This window comes from Rhipicephalus microplus, chromosome 2, assembly GCF_043290135.1.
Source record: "Rhipicephalus microplus isolate Deutch F79 chromosome 2, USDA_Rmic, whole genome shotgun sequence".
NCBI lineage: Eukaryota > Metazoa > Arthropoda > Arachnida > Ixodida > Ixodidae > Rhipicephalus > Rhipicephalus microplus.
This window is the reverse complement of record NC_134701.1, coordinates 65160702-65183471: the sequence shown is the minus strand read 5'-3', so window position 1 is coordinate 65183471 and position 22770 is coordinate 65160702. Positions and strand designations below refer to the sequence as shown.

The window sequence follows — 22770 nt, the reverse complement described above, 5'->3', positions numbered from 1 at the left end:
CAGTAGCACAATTTGTCGGTAGTGCTGGCGTGATAGAATATCATGTCGTGTATTCAGTAGCGATGGAAGTTCACTTGTTCCCCGTCAGAGATGTAGGAAATGATCCGACAAGATCGAGGCTGACGCGGTATAAAGGGTCGGCAGGAATGTCTATATGTCGGAGTGGGCCGGGCGGTGACATCGACGAACACTTATGACGTAGGCAGAGTTCACAAGATGCAACATATCGGCGCACAGAACGGGAGAACCATGGCCAGAAGAATCGACGCCATACGCAATCGTATATGTGCAAGTTGCTCCAAGGTGTCCAGCGGTTGGGACGTCATTTGGGACGTCGTGAAGCTGTTAAAGACTAGTGGAGTGGAGTAGTGGAGTGGAACAACTAGTAGGAGCTCTGGACCTTAGAAACACGTGTTATGCCGGTAGAGAATGACGTCGCGAAGCACCCATAAGTGGAGGGACGGGTCGGCGTCGTGAGAACGTAGACCGTAGACAATAGACTGCAGTTAGGCATCTTTCAGCTGTTCATTCCCTATGTCGGGTAGGCTAGATATGCAGAAAACGCAGGTGTCAAAAGCATGCAGACAGTTCAGGAGGATTTCATGGCGAGATAGACAGTCAGCATCCTGGTGCAGCAGCCCAGACATGTATATTCTGTATGTGTATAATCTTACATTCTGTTTATGTATATACTTGCACTCTAAGGCAAAAGGGTGTTAAAAGGGTGTGTAGTTCGTCGTTTTGGGGACTAATGAGGCTGCCACAACCATTATTACCTTTAGGACTAACGGCACCGGGTCTGACAGTTAGTCCCCAAAGACGAATTTAAAGACTAACATTTAGTTTTCACATTTACACCTTAGTGAGTAACCGTTAGTCCCACAATTCACCTCAAAGGGCTAACATATAGTCCTCACATTTGCACCTTATAGAGAAACCGTTAATCCCCACGTTTAACCTTACCGGGCAACCGTTATCCCTCACAGTTGCACCTTGTCGGACGAACGGTTGATCCATTCAAATCCTCCAATCGAGTATACTTTTTGTTACCAGTTCCGACATTCTTTATTTTCCGCCAGGCCTAATACTTTTTTCGCTTGTTTTTCTGCGCAGTGAGCAACAAATTGCGCAGAAATAAACACGCGAATAAGTAGTTAGCCACCTATGTGTTACTGTTTTCGTAGTCGCCGCAACAACAAAAGACAAAAGTGAGACGTCGATTTTTTTTTATTTTTGTACATGCCCATGAAGTTTCTCCATTTTTTAAGTGAATTCATGGTGAAGTGTACCAGTCCAGTCTCGTTGTCAAATCTTGTTCATTCTTTGCGGAGCTCCTCCGACGGAAGCGACAGATGATAGGCATTGCAGACGCCAGCGCAGGCAGCCTTCTGCCTGTTGTGTTGCCACGGCTGCACGTACAATAATATAGTAAAAATTGTTAGACACACGTGACCGAAAAGGAAGATGCACGCATATGACAAGTACATGCACGTTATTATAAAAACAAGCAATAAATATAACACACAAATAAGTTTACCTTCACATCTCGCACAGTCCTTCTGAAGCTGCTCGGACGAAAGAGATGGATGACAGCCATCGCAGACACCAGCGACACAGTCTTCAGCATGGTGTGTGCCCACGGCTGCACAATAAGTATGTAAAACAGTGAGTCACACGTGACAGAGGATGAATACAAATGCATATGAGAAATACGTCCAAGGTGAAATGAAAACATGCGCGAGATATGACATGCTAATAATTTCACCGTGATGTCCCACATCGTCTCATTTGTCACACAAGACTCATTTCGATCCCCGTAGCGCAACAGCTTTGGAGTGGTGGCCGCAGCCACAACTTCCCGAGCCACCGTGCCACTAACACGTCGGCGAGGCCTAAGCAAGCGACATCGTTCAGCTCAAGCAAGCCAACGCGAGACCAAGCACTGCCCTACCCCCGGAGTGTCTGCCGCCAGCGAACTTCGAACAGGATAGCGAGCGTACGCTTGGCCGCCGCCACGAACAGCGCCGAGCCTGTTTGGAGCTAGCGCCGACCAAATCGACGGTAATTCAGCCCTTTTCGCAAACTCGAGCGAGTGCAGCGCGCGAACGCGAGTCCGCCGCCGAGGCCCGTGGATGGCTCCGAGCTGTTTGCGACCGACTGACGGGAAAGCCAACTTTTATGGCGACCAATTTCCAGTGAGTTCTGACGTTAGCGAAAGCCCCGCCAGCCGGTGCTGGTGCACTTACAGCGTGCGACATACCAGAACCAAGCTCTTTACAAGAACCCGCAACGTGTTTTCGACGACTCCCAACACAGTGTCGAGGTCTCAGCCCAATATCGTCAGCCCGGAGCTCATCGCGGTGGCGAATACAGGCGAGCACTCGACGAGCGAGCGTACGGCATGCCGACGGCAATGGCGGCCAATTTCCAGGCGGTCGCAAAGCACGGGCGAACTGCAGACGCCGAAGCTGACCATCGCGATGCATTTCGTGCATGGGATATAGATCACGAGCAAGCCCGTTGACGGCAAGCGCGATCAGTAATGCACACGCGACACGTCGAGTAGAATAAAGAATGATAACCTACTTGCCTTAGAATCCAGCGCTGTTTTCTGTCCCGAGTCGTACTGAAGTATACATCGGATAGGCCTGTTGTCTTCTCGGACAACATATTGGCCTTCCCAACTTTTCCTGTCGTGTGTTGGTCGCGACTATCTTGAAGCCAGAGATATACAGCGTGGCGTGGTGAAGTGTCGAGACTTGCTCCAGACTTCATGGGTGCAGCGAAACGCAAAAGCAGCAGCCCACGCTCATCAAAGCGTACACACAAGCACCACGTCGTAATTATTAGATCGTTGAATCCAGGCAGCCATGGTCTAGCACTTCGAGCGCGATGCAACACCAACCATCACCGGCAATATACGGGGAAAGACTGAGCCAGCAAACGAGGACAAGTTAGGAAAAGGAGGAATGGTCACCTTGGCAACGCTTTTCGCGCTGCCTGCAGTGCCCGGGCGGTTCATCCATTGGTTTCACGCAGCACGCTTCCCTCTGTGGTTGCTTCTCAACGGTCTATTCATTATTCGCGCGCGCCTATTGGGCTCCGTTACTTCTTTTTAGGGCAATTTTGCCCTAGAGCGTGCGCTCACTTGAGAAAAGCTATCAGATCAAGTGTAAAGGGAATTCCGAACCCCAGATTAAGTTTTTGCGTACGACCCTGGACAGGTACACTCATGGTTAAAATCGCACTTATAAACAGGCTGACCCATTTATCTTTTCTCTTTCCATGGTCACGAATATCAGCAAGGATAATGGGGGAGAACAACAGGCATTCCGAAGTCCTGGCGCAGAGACGTGCTCATGCAAGGTTGGTTGGCTGATCCTTTTGACCAGGCGCATCCCGCCATAGGCAATCGGCCATTAAACGAGCGGTGCTTTGCTGTGTGTAGTAGTTTTGATAACCTCAAATTGTTTAGAATTATAAGGGCTACATAATAAACCGTAAACTTTGGCCTTCTAGAGTTCAATTTCGAGACAGTGCATGTGCTAAACTAGATGAAACAAAGACACTGCTTCTTACGCGCACAAACTGACGAAATGAACGTCGGAAGCCGCATGGTTCCAAAAGACAATGTTTCGTTTGTTCAAAAAGAGTGTTGTTTGCTTGTTCAACGGAGTACCTGGCCTCACGAGTGGTGCCAGGATAGAAGAAGCTGACATAGGGGGTGTACAAGCTAGGGCATACCCACACTTGTTTTGAACCTGTAGTGATGACCTATTTTGGGGGTACCGGATGGATGCTAGTGGCATTTTGGGTCCTGAGGAAGTCGCTGAGTGAATATCAGATGTACTCGGCTCGTCCTCCCCTCCCATGTGGCGCCCGGGGCCCTTGAACTCCATTGCCCCCCCCCTCTAGTTACGTCACTGCGTACAAACGAGAGGCTTCACCTTCGCAGTGTCCTTAATCAACAGAATGGAAGTGATAACACTGTCGAGAAGGTATTGAAACCGTGATGCTGCCCATCCTAATTCTGAAAAGACACGAAAGCGCTGTTGAGTTTCCTCGAAAACAGGCCTTCTTTTTTTCATGGTAAACAGAGCAAAAAACGAAGACAGAAAAGCAGGAAGAAACGAGACGAGCGCTCGTCTTTTGTATTCCTACTTTTCTGCCTTCGTTTTTCGCGCTGTCTACCTTGAAAAATGAATCGTTACCAACTAGCCAAATTTTCATTACGACACAGGCCTGTTACATCGTTCATGGTGTCAAACGTGAAACGGTTCTTAGCCCAGTAAAAGACTTTTTCTCCTCGATAACTTTCCTTCCTCCTCTACCTTGCCCCTTTAGAGGGTTGCTTACCGGGGCTCATATTTTGTTAAACTCCCCGATTTTCTCCTGGTTCATTCTCTCTCTCTTTCTCTCCTAGACATTGAAGCAATCAACGCGCGTGGCAGTACATTTTTGTTGCAGGCGTTTTTCCTTTAGGGTCGGCAAACCTTTCGCTATTTGCGAATAGCACCCTGAAAACTTCCGTTTATCGGTTGAGAAAAAAGAACGGAGAGCATCAGTTTTCTACACACTACGTTCCCACCACTTGTTTGAGGTATTTTATTTTGTGCTAGTCTTATTAGCGCATTATCTGATATTATGCTTTCTTGAAATATGCAACTATGTCTCTTCAGTTTTATTGGGATGCATGTAGACCAATTGGTTGATTGATATGTGGGGTTTAACGTCTCAAAACCATAGATTAAGTGGTATATTGGCGCTTTCTTGTATGGTTTTCAAGCGTGCAGCTCCATTTTAAGCCAGAATATTTAAGATTAACTACCTTCTGTACCAATCCAAGAACCGGCAAACCAGTAGAAGCTCCCATGGTGGCTACTAGGCTTATGCAGAACCGACAATTATTCCCAAGACGTCAAGTAATATGAGTGCCCACACACCCGGCGCAACAGGGGTCAAATCAAAAGAGAAAATTGCTCTTGTTGTTTCTTTCACAGGAACAGTTTTGTGACTGACATTCTTTGGCTGCAAATAACACTAACACAATGTAAAGAAACACTCAACGACAAGCAAAGTGGCACTTCTAACTAAAGTAGAGCGGGCGCCAATCCAGACTTAAGTAACAGCATACCGACATGCACAGTCTTCACACGGCCTTCCACTGCACAACTATCGAACAATCTCTTATCCGATATGTACAACGTCACGGACGGTTCGCTGATACACTTTTCACTTTTCTTTTTAATGTAATATGCTTCCATCAACTTACGCGCAGTTTTATGCCTACTTCTACCTAGAATCCTAAACTCGTTAAAACGTGGTACACACCCGCAGGCTTTACAATTCATAGGCAAATGCACCAAGCCATCTTTCATTAAATTTATTTCATGCTACGTAACCCGTTCATTAATACAGCGCTTGGTAGTCCCGGTGTACGAGTTGCCACAAGAAAAGGGAATCTCATATACAACGCCATTAGCACAATTCCCGTAAATCGTGCCATGTTTCTTGCCCGCATCTCTGACGGCTTGCCTCCACCCCCCGAGCAGTTTTAGGCCAGCAATTAGTATTGTTACAATATATTTCTAGTGCAACTGACCTTTCTTCGTGTGTGTCGTCTCCTGACTTCCTATCTAGCGTCGGCATCATCATCAGTTCCATCGCTGCAGCAACCTGCCGTGCAAGATACATCGCTTTCTGCATAAAGAAAGAACTAGCGCCACCTGAAGTGAGTTCCCTCTTTGGCCATATTGCCCCTTCTAGGCGCCACAATGCTCGGCTGTGCAGAATTCTGTGTTCAGAATTGTGGAGACAAGTACGCTGACTTCACGAATGGCTACGAATTACGCGCCTGAAGAATGATGTTTCATGGGTAGCGCAATAGAAGTTAAGAACCTCAAGACGCATCATCCATCATATGATGAAGTATTGGTGGAAGCAGATTATAGGACAATGCTGTAAAATTAGCAAGGACAGCAAATCAACGGTGAAGTCATCAAACGTGGTGATGTCAGGAAACGTGAGCCTACCGGAGGACACGGCGCGACGCTCGTTTCTAAAGGACCAAAGTCCTTTAGAAACAAGTCCATATTGCATTGATGTCAGTGTTTCTGTGCATGAACTAGCGGCACTTACCAGATATGTGGCTAGCAAAGCACCAGCAAAGGATAAAGAAAGGTGTCTGTTAGATGGTGTAGACAGCCTGGAAAAATGTGTTTCACGTACCAGGTGGAGCCATAAAGCTGAGGTTATGAGAAAGACAGTAGCGTTGTGTAGGGGAAAGAACATTGTCATTTTCTAAGCTGACAAAGAAGGGTGTTTTTGTAGTTATTCCAAGAGAAATGTTTAATTTGAAAGCAGTAGAGGCTATTGGCAAGAATTTTGCTCGGATTAAGAAATGTGAATCGAAGGTTAAGAGTAAGGTTACCACGTTATGTAAAGAACTCAAGTTGGAAAAGTTGGCAACAAATATTAGAAAAATGAAAACTGCGGCATTAAATGTATTTTTCAGTGCAAAAACACACAAAATTCAGGTACACTTTAGAGTATAGTAAGCGAACGGGGCACCTGGCAAATTTTACTTTGTAAGCACGTACAGAAGGTGCTTAAGTGCGTTAAGATGAAGGACTGCTTCTTATCTAGCAGTTCGAAAGACAGTGCAGTTCCTGAGAGATAATGAGCACTCGCTTCGCAACAGTGCCTTCACAGTAGATGTGGACGATCTTTTTTACCCAATTCCACATGATGAGCTCTTCTTATCGGTGAGATCCTGCATAGAAGAAAGGGGCATCATACCCTTTTGAAATGCGGCTGGTATAACGGTAGATAAATTTTTAACACTGTTAGAAGCCATCCTAAGCAGTACTTTTGTATCTTTCGAGAAGCAGCTTTTTCTGTTGAAACACGGCATTTGCATTGGATCCTGCATTGTGCCGCTGCTGTGCATTATCATTTTTATCTAGTGTTGACCGGTTGCTCGATGAAGCTTTTAATCTGGATAGCACATTGAGCGTTGCTAAAATTTTAGGTATATGGATGAATTTTTAATTCTTTTTGACAGACAAGGCTCCTTGACGCGCTGGGATGATAATTAATATATTTTCAGGATTCACGGAACAGGACTTGTTTTCACACAAGAACTGCCGCAAGGAAACACCCTGCAATTTTTAGATCTCCGTTATTTTCCACAGCGGGACAACGTGCTAGCAATATTTTCTTCGCACTAAGAAAGGGGTAATGCCGTATGACTATTGTCAATCATAAATAGTCAAGCATGGTTTTGCTACGCTCTGCCTGGGATCTTCTCTCAAAAAATCGTGTACGCACATGATGCAGATATCACTCGAGAACCAGATCCGGCGAGTTGAAGCTGCGATGTTCCCTGACTCGGTATTGACCACTGATTCCGAAGCGCTTTTGCGGCAAAGAAAAAGTGAAGGTACTAGAGCTGCCACGGGGGAACACGGAACTGAAACCGTAAGACCTGCAGTGATTCCTTATGTTCATAAGGTCTCCCACAACACGAAAAAGGTAGCAGGCTGGTATGGGGTACCTGTCGCCTTTTCCGCGCCCGCAAAACTGGCTCAGCTGTGACCGAGAACTGCTCGGGGGGTGGAGCCGAGCCGTCATGGATGCAGCAAGAAACATGGCACAAAATACGGTGTTACGGCCGTCATAATTATTGTAGTTTTTCGGTCTTTGTGAACGAGACGAAAATATTTCGACGCATTCCAAGCAAGGGTGTGCCGTCAGGACGGATTAATTTCCTCTCGGCAAAACATGAACGAGGGTTTCGGGACTGGTTCGCGCAGAGAAAACGCACGAGCCAAGAGAGGCCATTGTGAGCTCGACTCAAAAAAGGCCATTGTGTTTGCTGCGAGCAAGGATTTCGAGGCAGACAAGGAGGCAGCTGGGCCATTTTCGAGGTCACCGAGGATTTGGAAATCTCGGAACCAGCATGGTATTTGCAGTTCAGGCTGAAAGCTAAAGCCAGACTGGTTGTGGCTGCACCTTGTAGGCTCGTGTACATGGACGCGACAGGGGCGGGCTGAGTTGAGTGGCGGGTTCAGCTTACCTCGACGCGCACGAGTTTATATGAACTCGCACGGACGAGTTGAGGTGAGTGGTGATCGCAGCGACGGTTTGCGTCGAGGCGAGCCGAAAGCCCGTCTTCCGGTACCGGTTTCCGCTCCTCCAAGCCTGCGCTCTCGCCGCTGTGGGGTGCGGTTGTTTACGCAGTTGTCGCTCCGCCACCGCGATGGCTGTCTTGGTATTTTTTCTCAGTTTGCACCAGCTGTACTTTATGGCTGTGTTGGTGTCTTGGCTAACACTGCACAGCGCGATGGCAGCAGTGGTTCTGTTGCGGCACAGCGCTCGCCGCAGGCGTATCCGCAGCCTGACGCACCGTCCCCTGTTCACCCCTGGCTGGTCTCTCCAGGAATTCGCCGTAATTCATGGTTTGTAACGCCTTTCATTTGTGTACCTGATGCTGTGGAAAATCCTTTGAAGCCCTACACGCGAGTCATTTTTTGCAATAGTTGTGGCTTGTCGCTAATACGAATTAGGCGGTGCCCTGAACCTCATTGAAAATTTTAAATTGAAAACAATAAGCAGTTTTTAAAATGAAAATGACTAAAGACCCTCATCAATTGTTGGAACAAAGTGTACAGTTCCACCACAATTAAGTGCACCGTGTTCCTCTTGCCTCATACGCTCACCCTGTTTGGCTAATCTGATTTCTGTGGCTTTTGGACTGGACAGTGAGATCCTTACACGATGAATTTTTAATCTGAGGGCTTGTAATTTCAATTGGAATGCAATATACATTTTCGAGTAAAATTTCTATCGGCTTACGTAAAAATTCATACGGCCGCATACCATTTTGCCGTAATTTTACACCTCTATTTCTATTGTGCCTCGTTTATGCTAAAAAATGAAAGTAATTTGCTATTTTTTATATTTCCTTGCAGTATTGGAGCAAATCACTCAGTTTTTTCTCGTTGACTAAAGCTAGCAACGTCGTTATTCCATCATCTGTCCACATGGTGCATGGAGCCCGCGAGGATGTCATCGTGTCTAGCGCGCGCGTACCGGCCGACAGAGAAAGAGCAACGTCGGAGTGATGGGGACAGGGGAAGCGGAGACCGCGACGGGCGGGAGAGGTCACGATTCGTCAACTCAGCGCGACCGGTTATACATGCCCTTTCTGAGCGGGGTGAGTTCGGTGAACCTACCCCCTGTCTCCGGGTCGACGGGACTCGCCGCGACGACTCTCCGCCCCGATGCGTCCGCTTATACATGGGGAGGGCGAGTCCAGAAAACCTGTTTATTTCGACTCAACGCGCCCTCGTCGGGTCAATGTAAACGGGCCTTGTGAGGAGAAGCGGAGCCCCGGATCTGCGCTGCTACGCCACAGCTTATAGCAAACAACCAGGAATGGAATGTGTGGTTGAAGGAAAGAAAAGGGCAGTATCTGCTGCAGCACTTGCGGGAACCCGCCTAGACGACGAGGGATTAGTCGACCACTCCTTCTCCCCCCCCCCCTTTCCCCGTAGGATCGGCCGAATCGGGTGGCGTACTTCGATGTTATGCTGGCCCACCACTACATTGTCCTACCCAAACACAGGCAAGTTTGATACGTGTACTGGCGGCCGGTTTTTCGAACCTCACCCAGCTGTCAGAAGAATCTTGAGAACCAAAATCATCGGACGTGCGCGAAACTTGGTGACGTGTACGAAAACGTCGGTGCAGTGCTTTGGTGACCATACTTGGGCATCGTGTGGACTGTGCCCTCTCCACATGAATTGTGTGGTGTCTTTCCTCTCCTTCGTGGGTGGAGCACCTAGACAAGGAGCGCCGTATTGGCTGAAGCCGCGGACAGTGCGCCCAGCGTTGGCAACGCGGCGCTATATAAACGAAAGACTCGTGTGTATTCTACAAGTTCTACAGTTCAACAGCTCTCATGCATAGTTCTTATCACTTGATCACCTCCTTTCTAATTCTCAGTTACTAACCATGTAAATAAATTGTTGTCGTTTTTGCGAGCACCTCATCTGACTTGTTCGACGATGGGTGCTTGGACGGGGGCCCGCTACCAAACTGAGACCCGCGCGATCCAGAGTCGCAACAACGGGAAATGTGCCTAAGGCGTTGTTTATGAGATTCCCTTTTCTTGTGGCAACTCGTACATCGGGACTACTGGGCGCTGTTTAAATGAATGGGTTAGGGAGCATGAATTAATTTTAATGAAAGATGGCTTGGCGCATTTGCCTATGCATTGTAAAGCCTGCGCGTGTGTTGCGCGTTTTAACAAATTTAAGATTCTAGGCAGAAGTAGGCATGAAACTGCACGTGAGTTGATGGAAACGTATTACATTAAAAAGAAAGGTGAAAGTTGTATCAGCGAACCGTCGGTGACGTTGTACTTATCGGAGAAGAGATTGTTCGATAGCTGGGTCGCGTAAGGCTGTGTGAAAACTGCGCATGTCAGTATGTTGTTAAGTCTGGATTTGCGCCCGGTCTACTTTAGTTGGAAGTGCCGCGTGTGCTTGTCGTTCAGTGTTTCTTTATTTTGTGTTTTTGTTATTTGCGGGCAAAGCACGTCAGTGAGCAAGTACCACCTAGGCCAACAATCAGTATTGTTACAGTTTTGTGAAACGGAAGATTTTGATGTCTATGGTAATGGTCACTCAGTGAGTAAGTCCAACCTACTCACTGACTCCGGCTTATTCCCATGACATTGTGCTCAATACCATATTTGCGGCAGCAGCAAACACTCTGATCAGTAGCTAAGTAGCTACGTCTTTATGAAGATATATCTTTAGAAGAGTACCAAAGCGCTAACTCACCAAAAACTGAAGAATCTAACAAATGAATAACAGTGGTCTCTGCGCATCTTCGAGATAAAGAGTGTATGTGTGCGTGCGTGCACGCACACGTGTGTGTTTGTGTGTGTGGTGTGTAAATAACTAATAAATGTTCAAAAATATTTACCCTATTTATTTTGTCACCTTGTTGGGCTGAAAAAGTTTGCCCCTATAAAGTGACCACACGTTCGATAGCGCATGTTCATTGCTTATTTTTTTTGTAGAATAATGCATTGCTTATAAATGAATTCCCAAATAATTTAAAGCGTAATACAATACCCAAACCAGCGTCTTCCCAAACGCAAATGGCGGAATAAAACTGTTACTCAGTTGAAACTTGCTGTGATTGTTTTATAATTTAACGAGAGACGATGGATGGCAATGGATTCACAGCCTCCCATACGGGCGATCGCTTGGTCAAAAAAGGGATTTCACGGAGGCAGTTAGAAGACCCGAAAGTACTTTTCTATGTGGCATTGCCTAGGAAAGCCTTAATCTGCCACAGCCTTCAGTATACACCACGGCTGTAAGAGGCAGATAACTCCTGCCACCATGTACCTACCGGTGAAAGAGCTACAAGTGCACTTCCGACGTGATGCTCTGTAGAACAAAGTACATTGTCGCCTGGGGGTGCACCCACACTGTGACCAACTGGTGGCATGAAACCACCCAATCTAAAATTATGGTTACCCATCTTTTTACCGGTAATGGGCAGAAGTGTAGAAATACCACAGCATAGCTACGTAAAGAGAACGTCCACTTCAAATGAAGGAGAATCGCGGTTCAATACCCAGTGCCGACCGGAAAGTTACCGACTTTTAGTAATGTGTAGAGAAGTACTCCGACATGGCACTCGTTCGATTATGTACTGATTTCCGAAGAGAGCACACATAAGGTTATGCGTAGTCCTGTGGGCATGCCTTAACCCAACACAACGTTGGTGAAACAGTTGAGCATCCACCGCTGCTGTGGGAGGCAGAGAGTGGCTGCCACCAGGCACCTACAGGTTGAACAAGCGCATTTCCGACCTCGTGCTCACCAGAACGAAGTTTAGAGTTGCACTGGAGGCCACCCACTCTGTGTAATTTTAGTGCCTTCGGACCAATACACCTAAAATTAAGGTCATCCTCTCTTTTTTTGTGCGTTGGGAAGCTGATTTGCGCGTCACAAAGGTGATTCGGTGTTCGGGCGAGGTCATGATGTAGTGTTCGTTGAGAGGTCATGACACTTTTGTTATCGGGTGGATGACTGACGAATGCTTGTCTTGCCTGGTACCGGTAGACGTTTTCATGCATGCGCAGTAAACTTGAGTCGAAATTTCAGTGTCTGTCCTGTGTGCCTCTTGTCAATGCTTCACAGCGGTCGTTTGTTTCGCATCAAATATGTTATTAGTGTAGTAATTTTAAGGTTTAACAACCTAAAACCACCACATTATTACGAGAGACGCCACAGTGCAAGGCTTTGAAAATTTTGACTTGCTGGGGCTCCTTAACAAGTACCTAAAACTAAGCACACGGGCCTCCAGCATTTTCGCCTCCATCGAAAATGTGTCTGCAGTGCCGGAATTCGGTCTTGCGACCTGTGGTTCAGCAGTCAAGTGCCTCAGCCACAAGACAACCATGGCACGTCACACATCAAATATGTTGTGGGCTCGTTAGTAGTATTGTAAAAGCTTGGTTGTATTGCTGAACTTCATACAGTTGAAAGTGTTTTACATGCGAAGCATTTTCAGCGAGCTTCAATGACTTTGACCATGTCTGTCTGCCTATCTGTCAAGCCACCTACAACTTTTAGCTCTCCTGGCCGTCGCGGTAATGAGACCTATACCGAAATTGCTATGGCATAACATGACTGTATGACAAGCATAGGTGGCAAATCGTGAAATGAAAATGACAACATGTGCGTCATAAATGCCATAAATCATTTGTCATTGTCTTGTTGCTCTTGCGGTGGTTTCGTTTATATAATATATTGCAAAACTGGTATCGTATAAGAAGACTGCATGGCGTGTCTTAAATTGTTTTAGCCTTCCGTGCATCGAAGGACTAAAAACGACCAAGCAGAAGAGAACGTCAAGAAATTAGAACACGCTCTTTTCCCACGGATGCTCGGATTTGCGTCTCTTTCATTTGACGCATTTAAACGCCGAAGCGTGGTTTTCCCACATCAATTTTGGTGCCGACGACCCGGCAATCAAGCCAACAATGACCCGAGCTTTTCAGTTCTGGTGTGCGTGAGCTGCACCCTGAGCTGGACAGGCATGGAGCGAGCGAAGAACAAGCGGGTCGAGTGGCGAATGATGAACACGAGAATCATCAACGAGGTCAACCAGGTGCTCCAGTTCAATCAGTTCTACCTTTCTGGACTTCGAACTCTGCACGGCCGCCCACGCGCCAGCAACGTGGAACTTGATGCCTTGAACAGTGAGGTTCAAGCCCTCATGACAGATGACCTGGCAGCAGACGCCTATGAGCTGGTCATGCAATACGTTGACACCACGAATAGTACTCTGGCGTTACAAGAGCACCACACCGACGTTCTAAAGACTTCTGCTACGCCGGTGTCGTCTAACACTTCAGACATGGGAGCAACGTCCTATGGGGTGGCACTCAGAGGATATGAGCGATTTCCACAGCGTGAGTTTGGTGTACGACTTCCCAAGTTTGAGCTTCTTCGTTTGAATACAACCATGACTGACTGGCACCCTTTTTGGGATATGTTCTAGCACTCCGTGCACAAGAACCCGAGGCTTTTCCACACAGACCGGCTTCACTAGATGGTCTCACTACTGGATGGGCCTGCCGCTCAAGCTGTCGTAGGTATTCAGGTGACAGATACTTGCTATGATTACGTGCTAGAAATTTTCAAAAGTCGATTCGGAAGCCCGAAAATCATTGAGCAGAAATACCTGAAAAACTTGCGCACGCTCAAACCAGTCAAATTAGCGAGAGATTTCCCTGTTCTGCGCGAACTCTTTGACACAATGCAACTGAATAGGAGAGGATTGCATAGTATTGGAATCACGGAGTCTTCATACGCAGCTATGGTGAATAAAGTGCTGGTCGAATTCATACGCGCTGAAATTGTCATAGGATACGTCACGGAGAAAAGTATGGAGAATGCGACAGAAAAAAGCCAGGCTTTCTGGCTACCACTACCGCCTGATTAGCCTAACTAGTGTCCCATCTAAAATCCTTGAGCATATTATAGCATCAACTCTTATGTCTTACCTAGAATCAATCCGTTTTTTCTACCCTTTTGAACATGGTTTCCGAAAGTATCTTTCCTGCAAAACACAACTGGCTGAATTTACTAATGACATACTACTGCAAATGGATGATCACGTACAAATAGATGCAATTTTCTTATATTTCTCCAAGGCCTTCAATCGCGTACCCCACAAGCACCTGCTCATCAAATTATCCACTCTTGGTATCCCCCCAACCCTTGTAAAATGGCTCGAGCTTTTCTTAACAGGACGCGTTCAGTTTACCGTTACTAACGATTTCCAATCAGCTCTTAACAGCGTCACTTACGGTGTTCCCCAGGGCGCCGGCTTATCACCTCTAATATTTCTTGTATACGTGAATGACCCTCGTAGTAACATTAAATCGCAGCTGCGCCTATTTGCAGACGACTGCGCTCTTTATAACCCCCTTCACTTCTTTGACGACGCAATCACCCTACAACACGACCTTGACACCATCACTTCATGGTGCGAAAAATGGCATATGCCCCTAAACCTCGCTAAATGCACGGTCATGTCCTTCACACGTAAACACAACACCTCACATAAAACCTACTGCATTAATTCGGTTCCCATTCATTACACGCGTAATTACAAGTATCTAGGAGTTCATCTGACATCATCACTATTATGGGTGAAACACATTGAAACCATTCGTTCGGAAGCTTCCCGCACATTAGGCTACTTACGACGTAACCTGCGATCTGCATCTCCTGACATAAAGAAACTCGCATATCTGACATACGTGCGACCAAAGCTCGAGTATATATGCGTCATCCATCTGGCATCCTTCACAAGCTTATCTCACCGATGATTGAAGCCGTTCAAAATCGCGCAGCTCGTTTCATTACGTCACAATATTCAAAGCATATCAGTTTAACCGCACTTAAACAAACTTTGTCACTCGCATCGCTCGCTTCACATCACATAACCTCTCGTGTCTGCCTCTGTCACACATTCCTTTACTTTAGCAGGTCGGGACACCCTCACCTAAAACGCCCATTAGGAACGTCCTCTCGCCTGTCTCAAACGCACCCTCTGATGACCATAAAATGCCGGACGACGGTGATGAGCAGCTCATTTTTCCCCCATGTCATAACACTCTGGAATGCACTGCCAGATAACATTGTTTCTTGCAGGGACCACTGAACATTTCGCGAAAAACTATTTTCCAAAATCCAAATACGATGTCCTAACAGCACATTAACTCTTGCGTTTATAGTTGTTTTACTGTACTCCCAGATTTTATTTCTTGCCTGTTATATTTTTTATGTTTTGTTATGCGTGTTATTTCTGATTGTGTTCTTTATTTGCTTATTCATTGTAATCAGTGTGTACCCTCATATTGTTACATTGCTAAAGAAACTATAACCTGGATGTACGACCCCCCCCCCCCCCTTATGTAACGCATTCAGGCCCTCAAGGTTGAATCAATGAAATGAAACGAAATGAAATCAGAAACTTGAGAAAGGAATGAAGTTTTTCCGCATCGAAGTTGAATGCTCAGAAGAAAGTTTGTTAGTCCATTTACAAGAGGCATGTGGCAGCAGTGTTCCAGTATTCAACAGATCATTGAAAAAGCCGTCTGTGGCTCCTGCTGCGTCGGTTCCACTGATCAAGGTACTTTTTAGCCTCTCGTCCTACTTTTTCTGCTGCGCTACCAGTCACAAGACAAAGGACGGAACGATCGACATCACTCTTGCCGAGGAGCGCAACAAACTTGTGAGAGATGGTCGATGTTTCCGGTGCCCCACAAAAGAACATCTTGTCCGTGATTGCCGACGGAAAGTGCATTGGAAGGCATGCAAACGCAGACACGCCTTCTCGATTTGCAATGCTCGTAGCTTGGAAATACCAGTGACTAATTCTCAGAATAAGCCGATTGCTGCGATGCAAGTGTCTACTCAGCAAGCTTCAGCTCTCCGACACATCAATGACGTTCTGCTCCAGAGATTTCAAGCTGGGATAACGACTTCGTCACATTGTCGTTACGTACTCGTACTTCTGGATAACGAAAGCCAGCGCACATTTGTTATAGAGAGCGTCGCTTCGAAGCTAAACCTACTCACTATAGCCGAGACCGAACTCGCTATCAGTGCGTTTGGTACGGACAGCGGTCCGACACCGCGTTTCAGTATAGCCAGGTTCTTGATGTGCAGTCAGCATGACAGCTTGACCATCAACGTTGAAGCCTTAGTGGTGTCCTTTATTTGTGAGGAGATTATAGAAGCACCAAGTCGAGCTCGTCTACTTCAAGCCGTCCCAACGGAGGGGAAAGAACTGGCTGACGCAGTCGTTTACTCAAACGAGAATTGTGAGCCAAGTGTGAGTGTCCTCGTTGGATCATACCAGCTTTGTAAGTTGATGCCCAGCACTAGTGAAGTGAAGTGGGACGAAGAAAATCCTGCCTTACTCGTCCTCAACACAAATATGGGCTGGACTCTCCGGGGCCCCTTATTTGGCGTTGGAAGCGCAAGTAAGTGAGCAAGCACTCAAGTATGTGTTCTTCGAACAGGGTTTAGCAAAACAGACAAGGTCGCTTTAAAGTTACAAAGATTTTATCACCCTAAATACATCAAAATAACTGACAAGCCGAGGTCTCAGTGCACCGAAGATGTTACAGACAAATTCAACAACACTGCTGTAATTCCAGAAGGACGATATGAAGTTACATTACTCCTGAAATCTCTGTCGATATGACTCGCAATCAGTAAATAGCCATTCCGAGGCGTCACAGAATCGTTCAGCGACTGTCATAAAACGGTGAAACCACGCGAGCCTACGACAAGGCTGTCAGGCAATACGAGATGGACGGTTATGCTGAAAAAGCTGAAGATGCCCTTTATCATCCAGAGAGCCTGTATTACATGCCGCGTCGAGAAGTAATCCGCGAAACATCTACGACGAGGAGACTTCCCATAGTCTTCGACTCATTATCACCTGCGTCAGGAGCTTGCTCTCGCAACGCACAACTCGAAAAATGTCCTGATCTCAATGCCAACCTCCTTGAGGTTTTTATCAGGTTTCGCCTTGTCGCCATCGGAATTGTAGCAGACGTGCAGAAGGCGTGTCTACTAATCGGCATTAGAGAAGAAGGTAGAGATGGTCTTCGTTTCTTATGGTTTACCGAACTACCGATGGCAGGCAGACCACTGCCAAAAATAAAAAAATGCAAATAGCCATAGTTCCAATCAGCACTTCTGGAAGCCCGTTCCTGTTATCTGCACCGTTGAAATACCATTTCAATCACACCAAACAAATTTACCAAGTAACGGCTGCAAAACTGAAAACAAGCTTCTAAGTCGATGACCTAGTTTTCGGACCTTCAACTACAAAAGAAGTGCTACAACTCTACGAAAAGACGGAGGCCATAATGGAGCTGATGAGAATAAAAATGAAAATGCAGAAGTGGTCAAATAACTGCGACCTGTTAAGAGAGAAGCACAAGCAGGCAGGAGAGACGTCAGCTGAAGATGTCTCGGAATCTAAGGTTCTGGGACTGTCCTGGAATTATACTGACGACACCAATTAGGTAGTTTAACTCTCTAATAGAAGTCGTAAAAGCGGGACTTGGTACCAAGCGAATTCTGCCCCAGGCTCCATCGCCAATTTTCGACACTTGAAAGTACTGGCACCATTCACCATTCAAGTTAGAGTAGTCTTTCAGAAAATGTAGATGCAAGAACTCGACTGGGAAAGCGTTGTCCCCGAGACATTGAAGATTGAGTGGGACAAGTGCACTGCCGCACTTCAAGACCTTAAAAACGTGAGAACAAAGAGATACCAACTATGCAGCGTGTGCTCTCATAACAGTGTTTACCAGCTGTATATTTTCATGAACGCTAGCTCATGAACCTACGGAATGGTGGCATACTTACAAGTCGATGACAGCACTGGAACGGTTCGACTCCAGCAGCTGCTCGCTAAGTCTTGGATTGCTCCAATCAAGGGTCTCACTTTACCATACATGGAGCTCGTCGGTGCGGTTCTTGGAGCTCGGCTTCTTAAGCTATTTCTACATACTGTGCCCATTGGGGTTAGGTGATTGAACTTTGTCTGGTGCGGAGGATGTTGCAAATCGCTTGACCCTCCCGCGTGAAATAGCGCACGCATCGAAGGATGGACAACGACGAAGAAGAAGAGAACGTCAAGAGATAGGAACACGCCCTTCTCCCACGGATGCTCAGATTTGCGTCTATTTTATTTGACACCTCTAAACGACGAAGCGTGGTTTTCCCACATGATGAACATAAGTTACAGGCCTTAACGTGGAAGTGATGACATGCATGCAATGTAACTTATGACTACATAGCACGCTCATAATGCGCTTGCGGCCATTTCACTATCTTCGTATGTACAAAATTTGGTATCACGTAACGTGAATGGACGACGAAGGTAAATGTCACGTCCAAATATGATAATCGTGATATGCGCATCATGTGAAACATGACTACAAGCTACGCTCGTAGCAAGCTAGCGGCCGTTATACATATACCAAAGTTACTTTTACGTGACGTTAATGAATGTCAAACACAAATGCCGGGTGCAAACTTGATAAGCATAGCATGAAAGTCATGTATGGCATAATCTATGTCCGCCTTGTAACGTTGTTTAAATTTTAAGTAAAATATCAACCTTCATCGTTCGTGCTTCGCATTTCATCAATTCCCACGTAGGGTCCACCAATTTGTAAGTTATTTTTGAAGTGAGCAAGCAACTGTTATATTGTGATCTAGACACTGTGAATAGTTTATTTATTTATTTATTTATTTATTTATTTATTTATTTATTTATTTATTTATTTATTTATTTATTTAGGAATACTGCAGGCCTTGAAAAGGCCTAGGCAGGGGAGGATAGGTACAAACAAGCAGTATTAGGTATACAGGTATTCAAGATTACATACTGCCAACAAAATAATTCTACCAACAAGTAAACAAGCACTGAAATTGCGAAACAATGAAAAAGAATCTACAGAATGAAAGATCAACATTACATAACTATCTAATCAATGTACAAGGGTATCTGTACAAGGCTAGGTGTAAGATGTAATGAATGTGATAGGTTCAGTGTTGCTGAGTGCACTAAGGGGTAGGCTGTTCCGGTCTGCTACTGTTCGAGGGAAAAAGGAATACTTGAATGTATTATTTTTGGTATCGTAGGCGTTATTGTGTCAGGGTGGCGATGTCTTGTTCGTTGAGCAGCGAGAGGCTTTTTATAAGGTTCAGGAGAAAGAGACAACCTATTATTATACAGTGGGAACACAAATTTAGGCCTGTGACTTGTCTTGTTAGTTTTAAGGACTGAAGGCTGTGTTGGGCTAATAAAATACTTGGTACAATATTAAGAAAAGATAAACCTTTCTGCTTTACGTTGGATCTATCCTAGCACATTGATGTTAGATTTAGTGTAAGCATCCCAACGATAGCTGCGTATTCTAGTCTAGGACGGACAAAAGAAATATAGGTGATTAGACGGGTCTCGGCAAGAGCGTGTTTTATTTGGGTCTGAGGCAGCAGAGTTTTTTCAATGCTGAGTCGCAAAGGTGAAATACGAGGGAACCCTAACTGACAATAATGCTTGTTATGACACCCAAGCACTTATATTTATTAACTTCTTTAGGTGACATGAATTCAAGAATATAAGTGAATGAAAGCTTACTGACTTTTTGGTGATTTTCGTAAATACTCTTTTATCAATATTAAGCTGCATATTCCAGCATTTGCACCATGTCAAGCTATTTTGAAGGCTGGAGTTTAAGGTAACTTGAACTTCTTAGCAAGTGACTTCGTTAAAGAGTAAGCAGTCATCTGCGAATAACTTTATCTGAACAGGTTCAGAAATAGAGTCAACAATGTCATTAACATATATGTTAAATAATAAAGGTCCTAGAACACTTCCTGCCAGAAGTTCACGGAAGATTACTCGAAGAGCAGTCATCGATTGCAACGAATTTCCAACGGTTAGTGAGGTAAGCAGAAATCTAATTTACGAAGTACGAAAAAACGTCCAGATGAATGAGTTTATTGATTAGTTTGTTTTGTGACACGAGATCAAACACTTTCCTAAAATCCAAAATTATGATATCAGTTCATCTTAATTTCTCGACGACGCTAGCAAGACTCTGAATAACAGTATTTACTTGGGTTACAGTGGAGGGGCTTTTCATAAAACCATACTGAATACAAGTTAGAATTGCTCGATCATCAAGAAACCTTGTGATTCCATTAGCAATTATATGTTGTAAGAGTTTAGAACAATAGCTTGGTGATGTGTGGTGGTACTTTTGAACTAGTGATGCATCACCTTTCTTCAGTATTGAGATGATACGAGCACATAGGCAGTCGTTTGAAAGCACAGCTAAGAAAAGGTATGCGCGAACGATAATAACAATAAAACGTGACAAAACTTTTGGCATATCTGTGAAGAAGCACGTTTTGAGGTGTCGGTCTTGGGTGATGATTTTGTTTTTATACTCAATAGCATTGAAAAGACGCCAGGCAAATAAACAAAACGATAGTCATATCTCACTGGTGTGTTATTTACGCGACGGGGAACAGGCGAACTTCAAAAGATGCAAATAAAATAAGCATTGAAATGACCAGCTATTTCTTGCTCAGCAACTACAGGATTGCTTTCGTGCATAATACAGTCAACTGGTTTACTTCTTTTGCTGGGAAAGCCACAAAGTTTACCGAGTGCTGTTCAGATGAAATTGGACAGGGTAAACTGAAATAAGTTTAGCAGCTGTAACGGCTTCGTTAAGTTTAGCTTGGCATGGCACTATTACGTCACGAGAGATAGTCTGTTGTCGCAGACACTTGACTTTTCTCTTCGCGTGCACTATCTCCTGCGTCGTCCAGGCAGTAGGCGTGGGTGTTCATTAGTTGTGTTTGGAATGAAGTTGCCGATGCAGCGCATACAAATATTCTTAAACTCACCCAAAGTTTCACTGCATCATGTCGTCCGAAAACACTTAGACGATGGTGAAGGTAATCTAGTACGCTCCCATCATTGGCGCGTGAGTAGTTTTTTACAGAAAACGTTTTACAACTAGTAAACTTGCAAAGATCGACAGTGCAGGAAAAAGCAACAAGTTCATGATCAGAAATACCTTGTTCTACAGAAACGGCAAAATTTCTCAAAGTCTGGCTAATAAATATAAGGTCAAGTATTGAAGCTGAAGCAGTGCTGATTCGTGTAGGCTCAGTAACCACGTGCTGTAGGTAGTGCATCAAAATAATGTCACGTAAATGTTCATTATTTACTCCGACATCAGCGCTATATGTACCGCGAATTCAGTCAATCCCCAAAAAATTAAAATTGCCTATTAAAAAATTTTGTTTTGTACAGATGATTCCTTGTGTTGATGCAAGTCTACCGAAAATTCTGGAGTGGAATCATGGGCTCGGCATACAGCAAAAAAATTGATAAAAGTATTACGGCACAAACTTGGTAAAGCTTCAAGATCACCTGCTTGACGGAGGACCACAGCGGTGATATCTTGCGTCACCAAGTCAGCAACACCACCATCCCTAGTGGGTCTATACCTACGGAAAGCACGATAATCAGTGAGAAAGACGTCCGTATCAAATATTTTGTCATGCAGCCAAGTTTTTGTGATGAAAACCACGTGCGGATTATTCCCGAGGATAACCGCTTCAAGTTAATCAGTTTCATTAGGAATATAGTGAGTATTGTTATTCAAGATGAGGAAGTTACGAGGCGGAGGAAGTCCGTTCTTTTTAGAAGTACTATGAGAGTTATAAATTCTAACCCTGCTATTTGTGGTATCACTCCATATAAAATATCTATCATCAACTCAAAGTTTCTCATCTATCAAAGTAACTTTCTTGCCTTTTTTTCTACTTTCACACTGTTCCATAGCAGTTTACCTTTTCTGAGTGTTTCACGTGAGTGATCGTTTTGTACGGAAGGGCTTGTCCTGTTAAGCTTGTAGGCGTTCTTTAAACATCACGCTTTTCATTGAAGTCTTGGACAAAAATAACTAGTCTTGATTTACCCGGCTTCTCCACACGATGAATTCTTCCAATCGAACTGCAGGTTAAATTTAATTTCTCGGAAAATATAGTGGTAACAACGTTCCGCTTAATCTCGGTTTCTGATTCACCAATTTCCTCCCAGAGGTCGAAGATCACAAGATAGAACGCCTACTCCTGTCCTCTAAATCCACAATTTTGGATTCTGGAGATTTTACGGTCCGTTGAAGATCATCGGCAAAAAAAGTACACTTTTTTAAGTCTGTGAACCAATGGTCCTGATCAGCAAAATGTTATTTATTTCCAGCAGTGATCTTCTTGTGTTTGTAGACTTCTTAGCAACTATTCCCATTTTTCCAAATTTTCACAACTATGGTTCTGTTTTGTAAAATTCCCTTCCATAAACGATTATTCGTTTATGTCTCATTATTTCTATTTTATACTTTCCAGCTACTTTTTCATTTCTCGCTTTAATACCTGCAGTTAGTAGATGTACACTGCATTGAATTTATGTATTTATTGCTTGCACATACACACCTAGCGTTTCTAATTACCTTGTTCTAGGCAGGGGCACTGTCAGGCAAGCAGCTGCATTTGGGCCACTCCTTCAATTTACCTCCTTGAATAAAAGATGTGTGGTTCCATTGATAATGAC

General features: G+C 45.0%; 1 protein-coding gene across 2 annotated transcripts in view; it reads right to left on the bottom strand.

The window, feature by feature from the left end:
• Positions 1 to 1209: 1209 nt before the first annotated feature.
• Positions 1210 to 22770, bottom strand: part of LOC142796273 (uncharacterized) — a 60980-nt gene continuing 39419 nt past the window's right edge. Inside the window, exons 2-5 of one of the 2 annotated variants that reach the window (XM_075886521.1) lie at positions 21589 to 21665; positions 2587 to 5676; positions 1538 to 1642; positions 1210 to 1409 (exon numbers count right to left, since the gene is read on the bottom strand). In XM_075886521.1, coding sequence (XP_075742636.1) covers positions 1317 to 1409; positions 1538 to 1642; positions 2587 to 2775 — 387 coding nt within the window. In that variant the 5' untranslated portion in view covers positions 2776 to 5676; positions 21589 to 21665 and the 3' untranslated portion in view covers positions 1210 to 1316. Of the gene's footprint in view, positions 1410 to 1537; positions 1643 to 2586; positions 5677 to 6487; positions 6773 to 21588; positions 21666 to 22770 lie in introns of those variants that run through there. The other variant, XR_012893686.1, reaches the window with a different exon arrangement.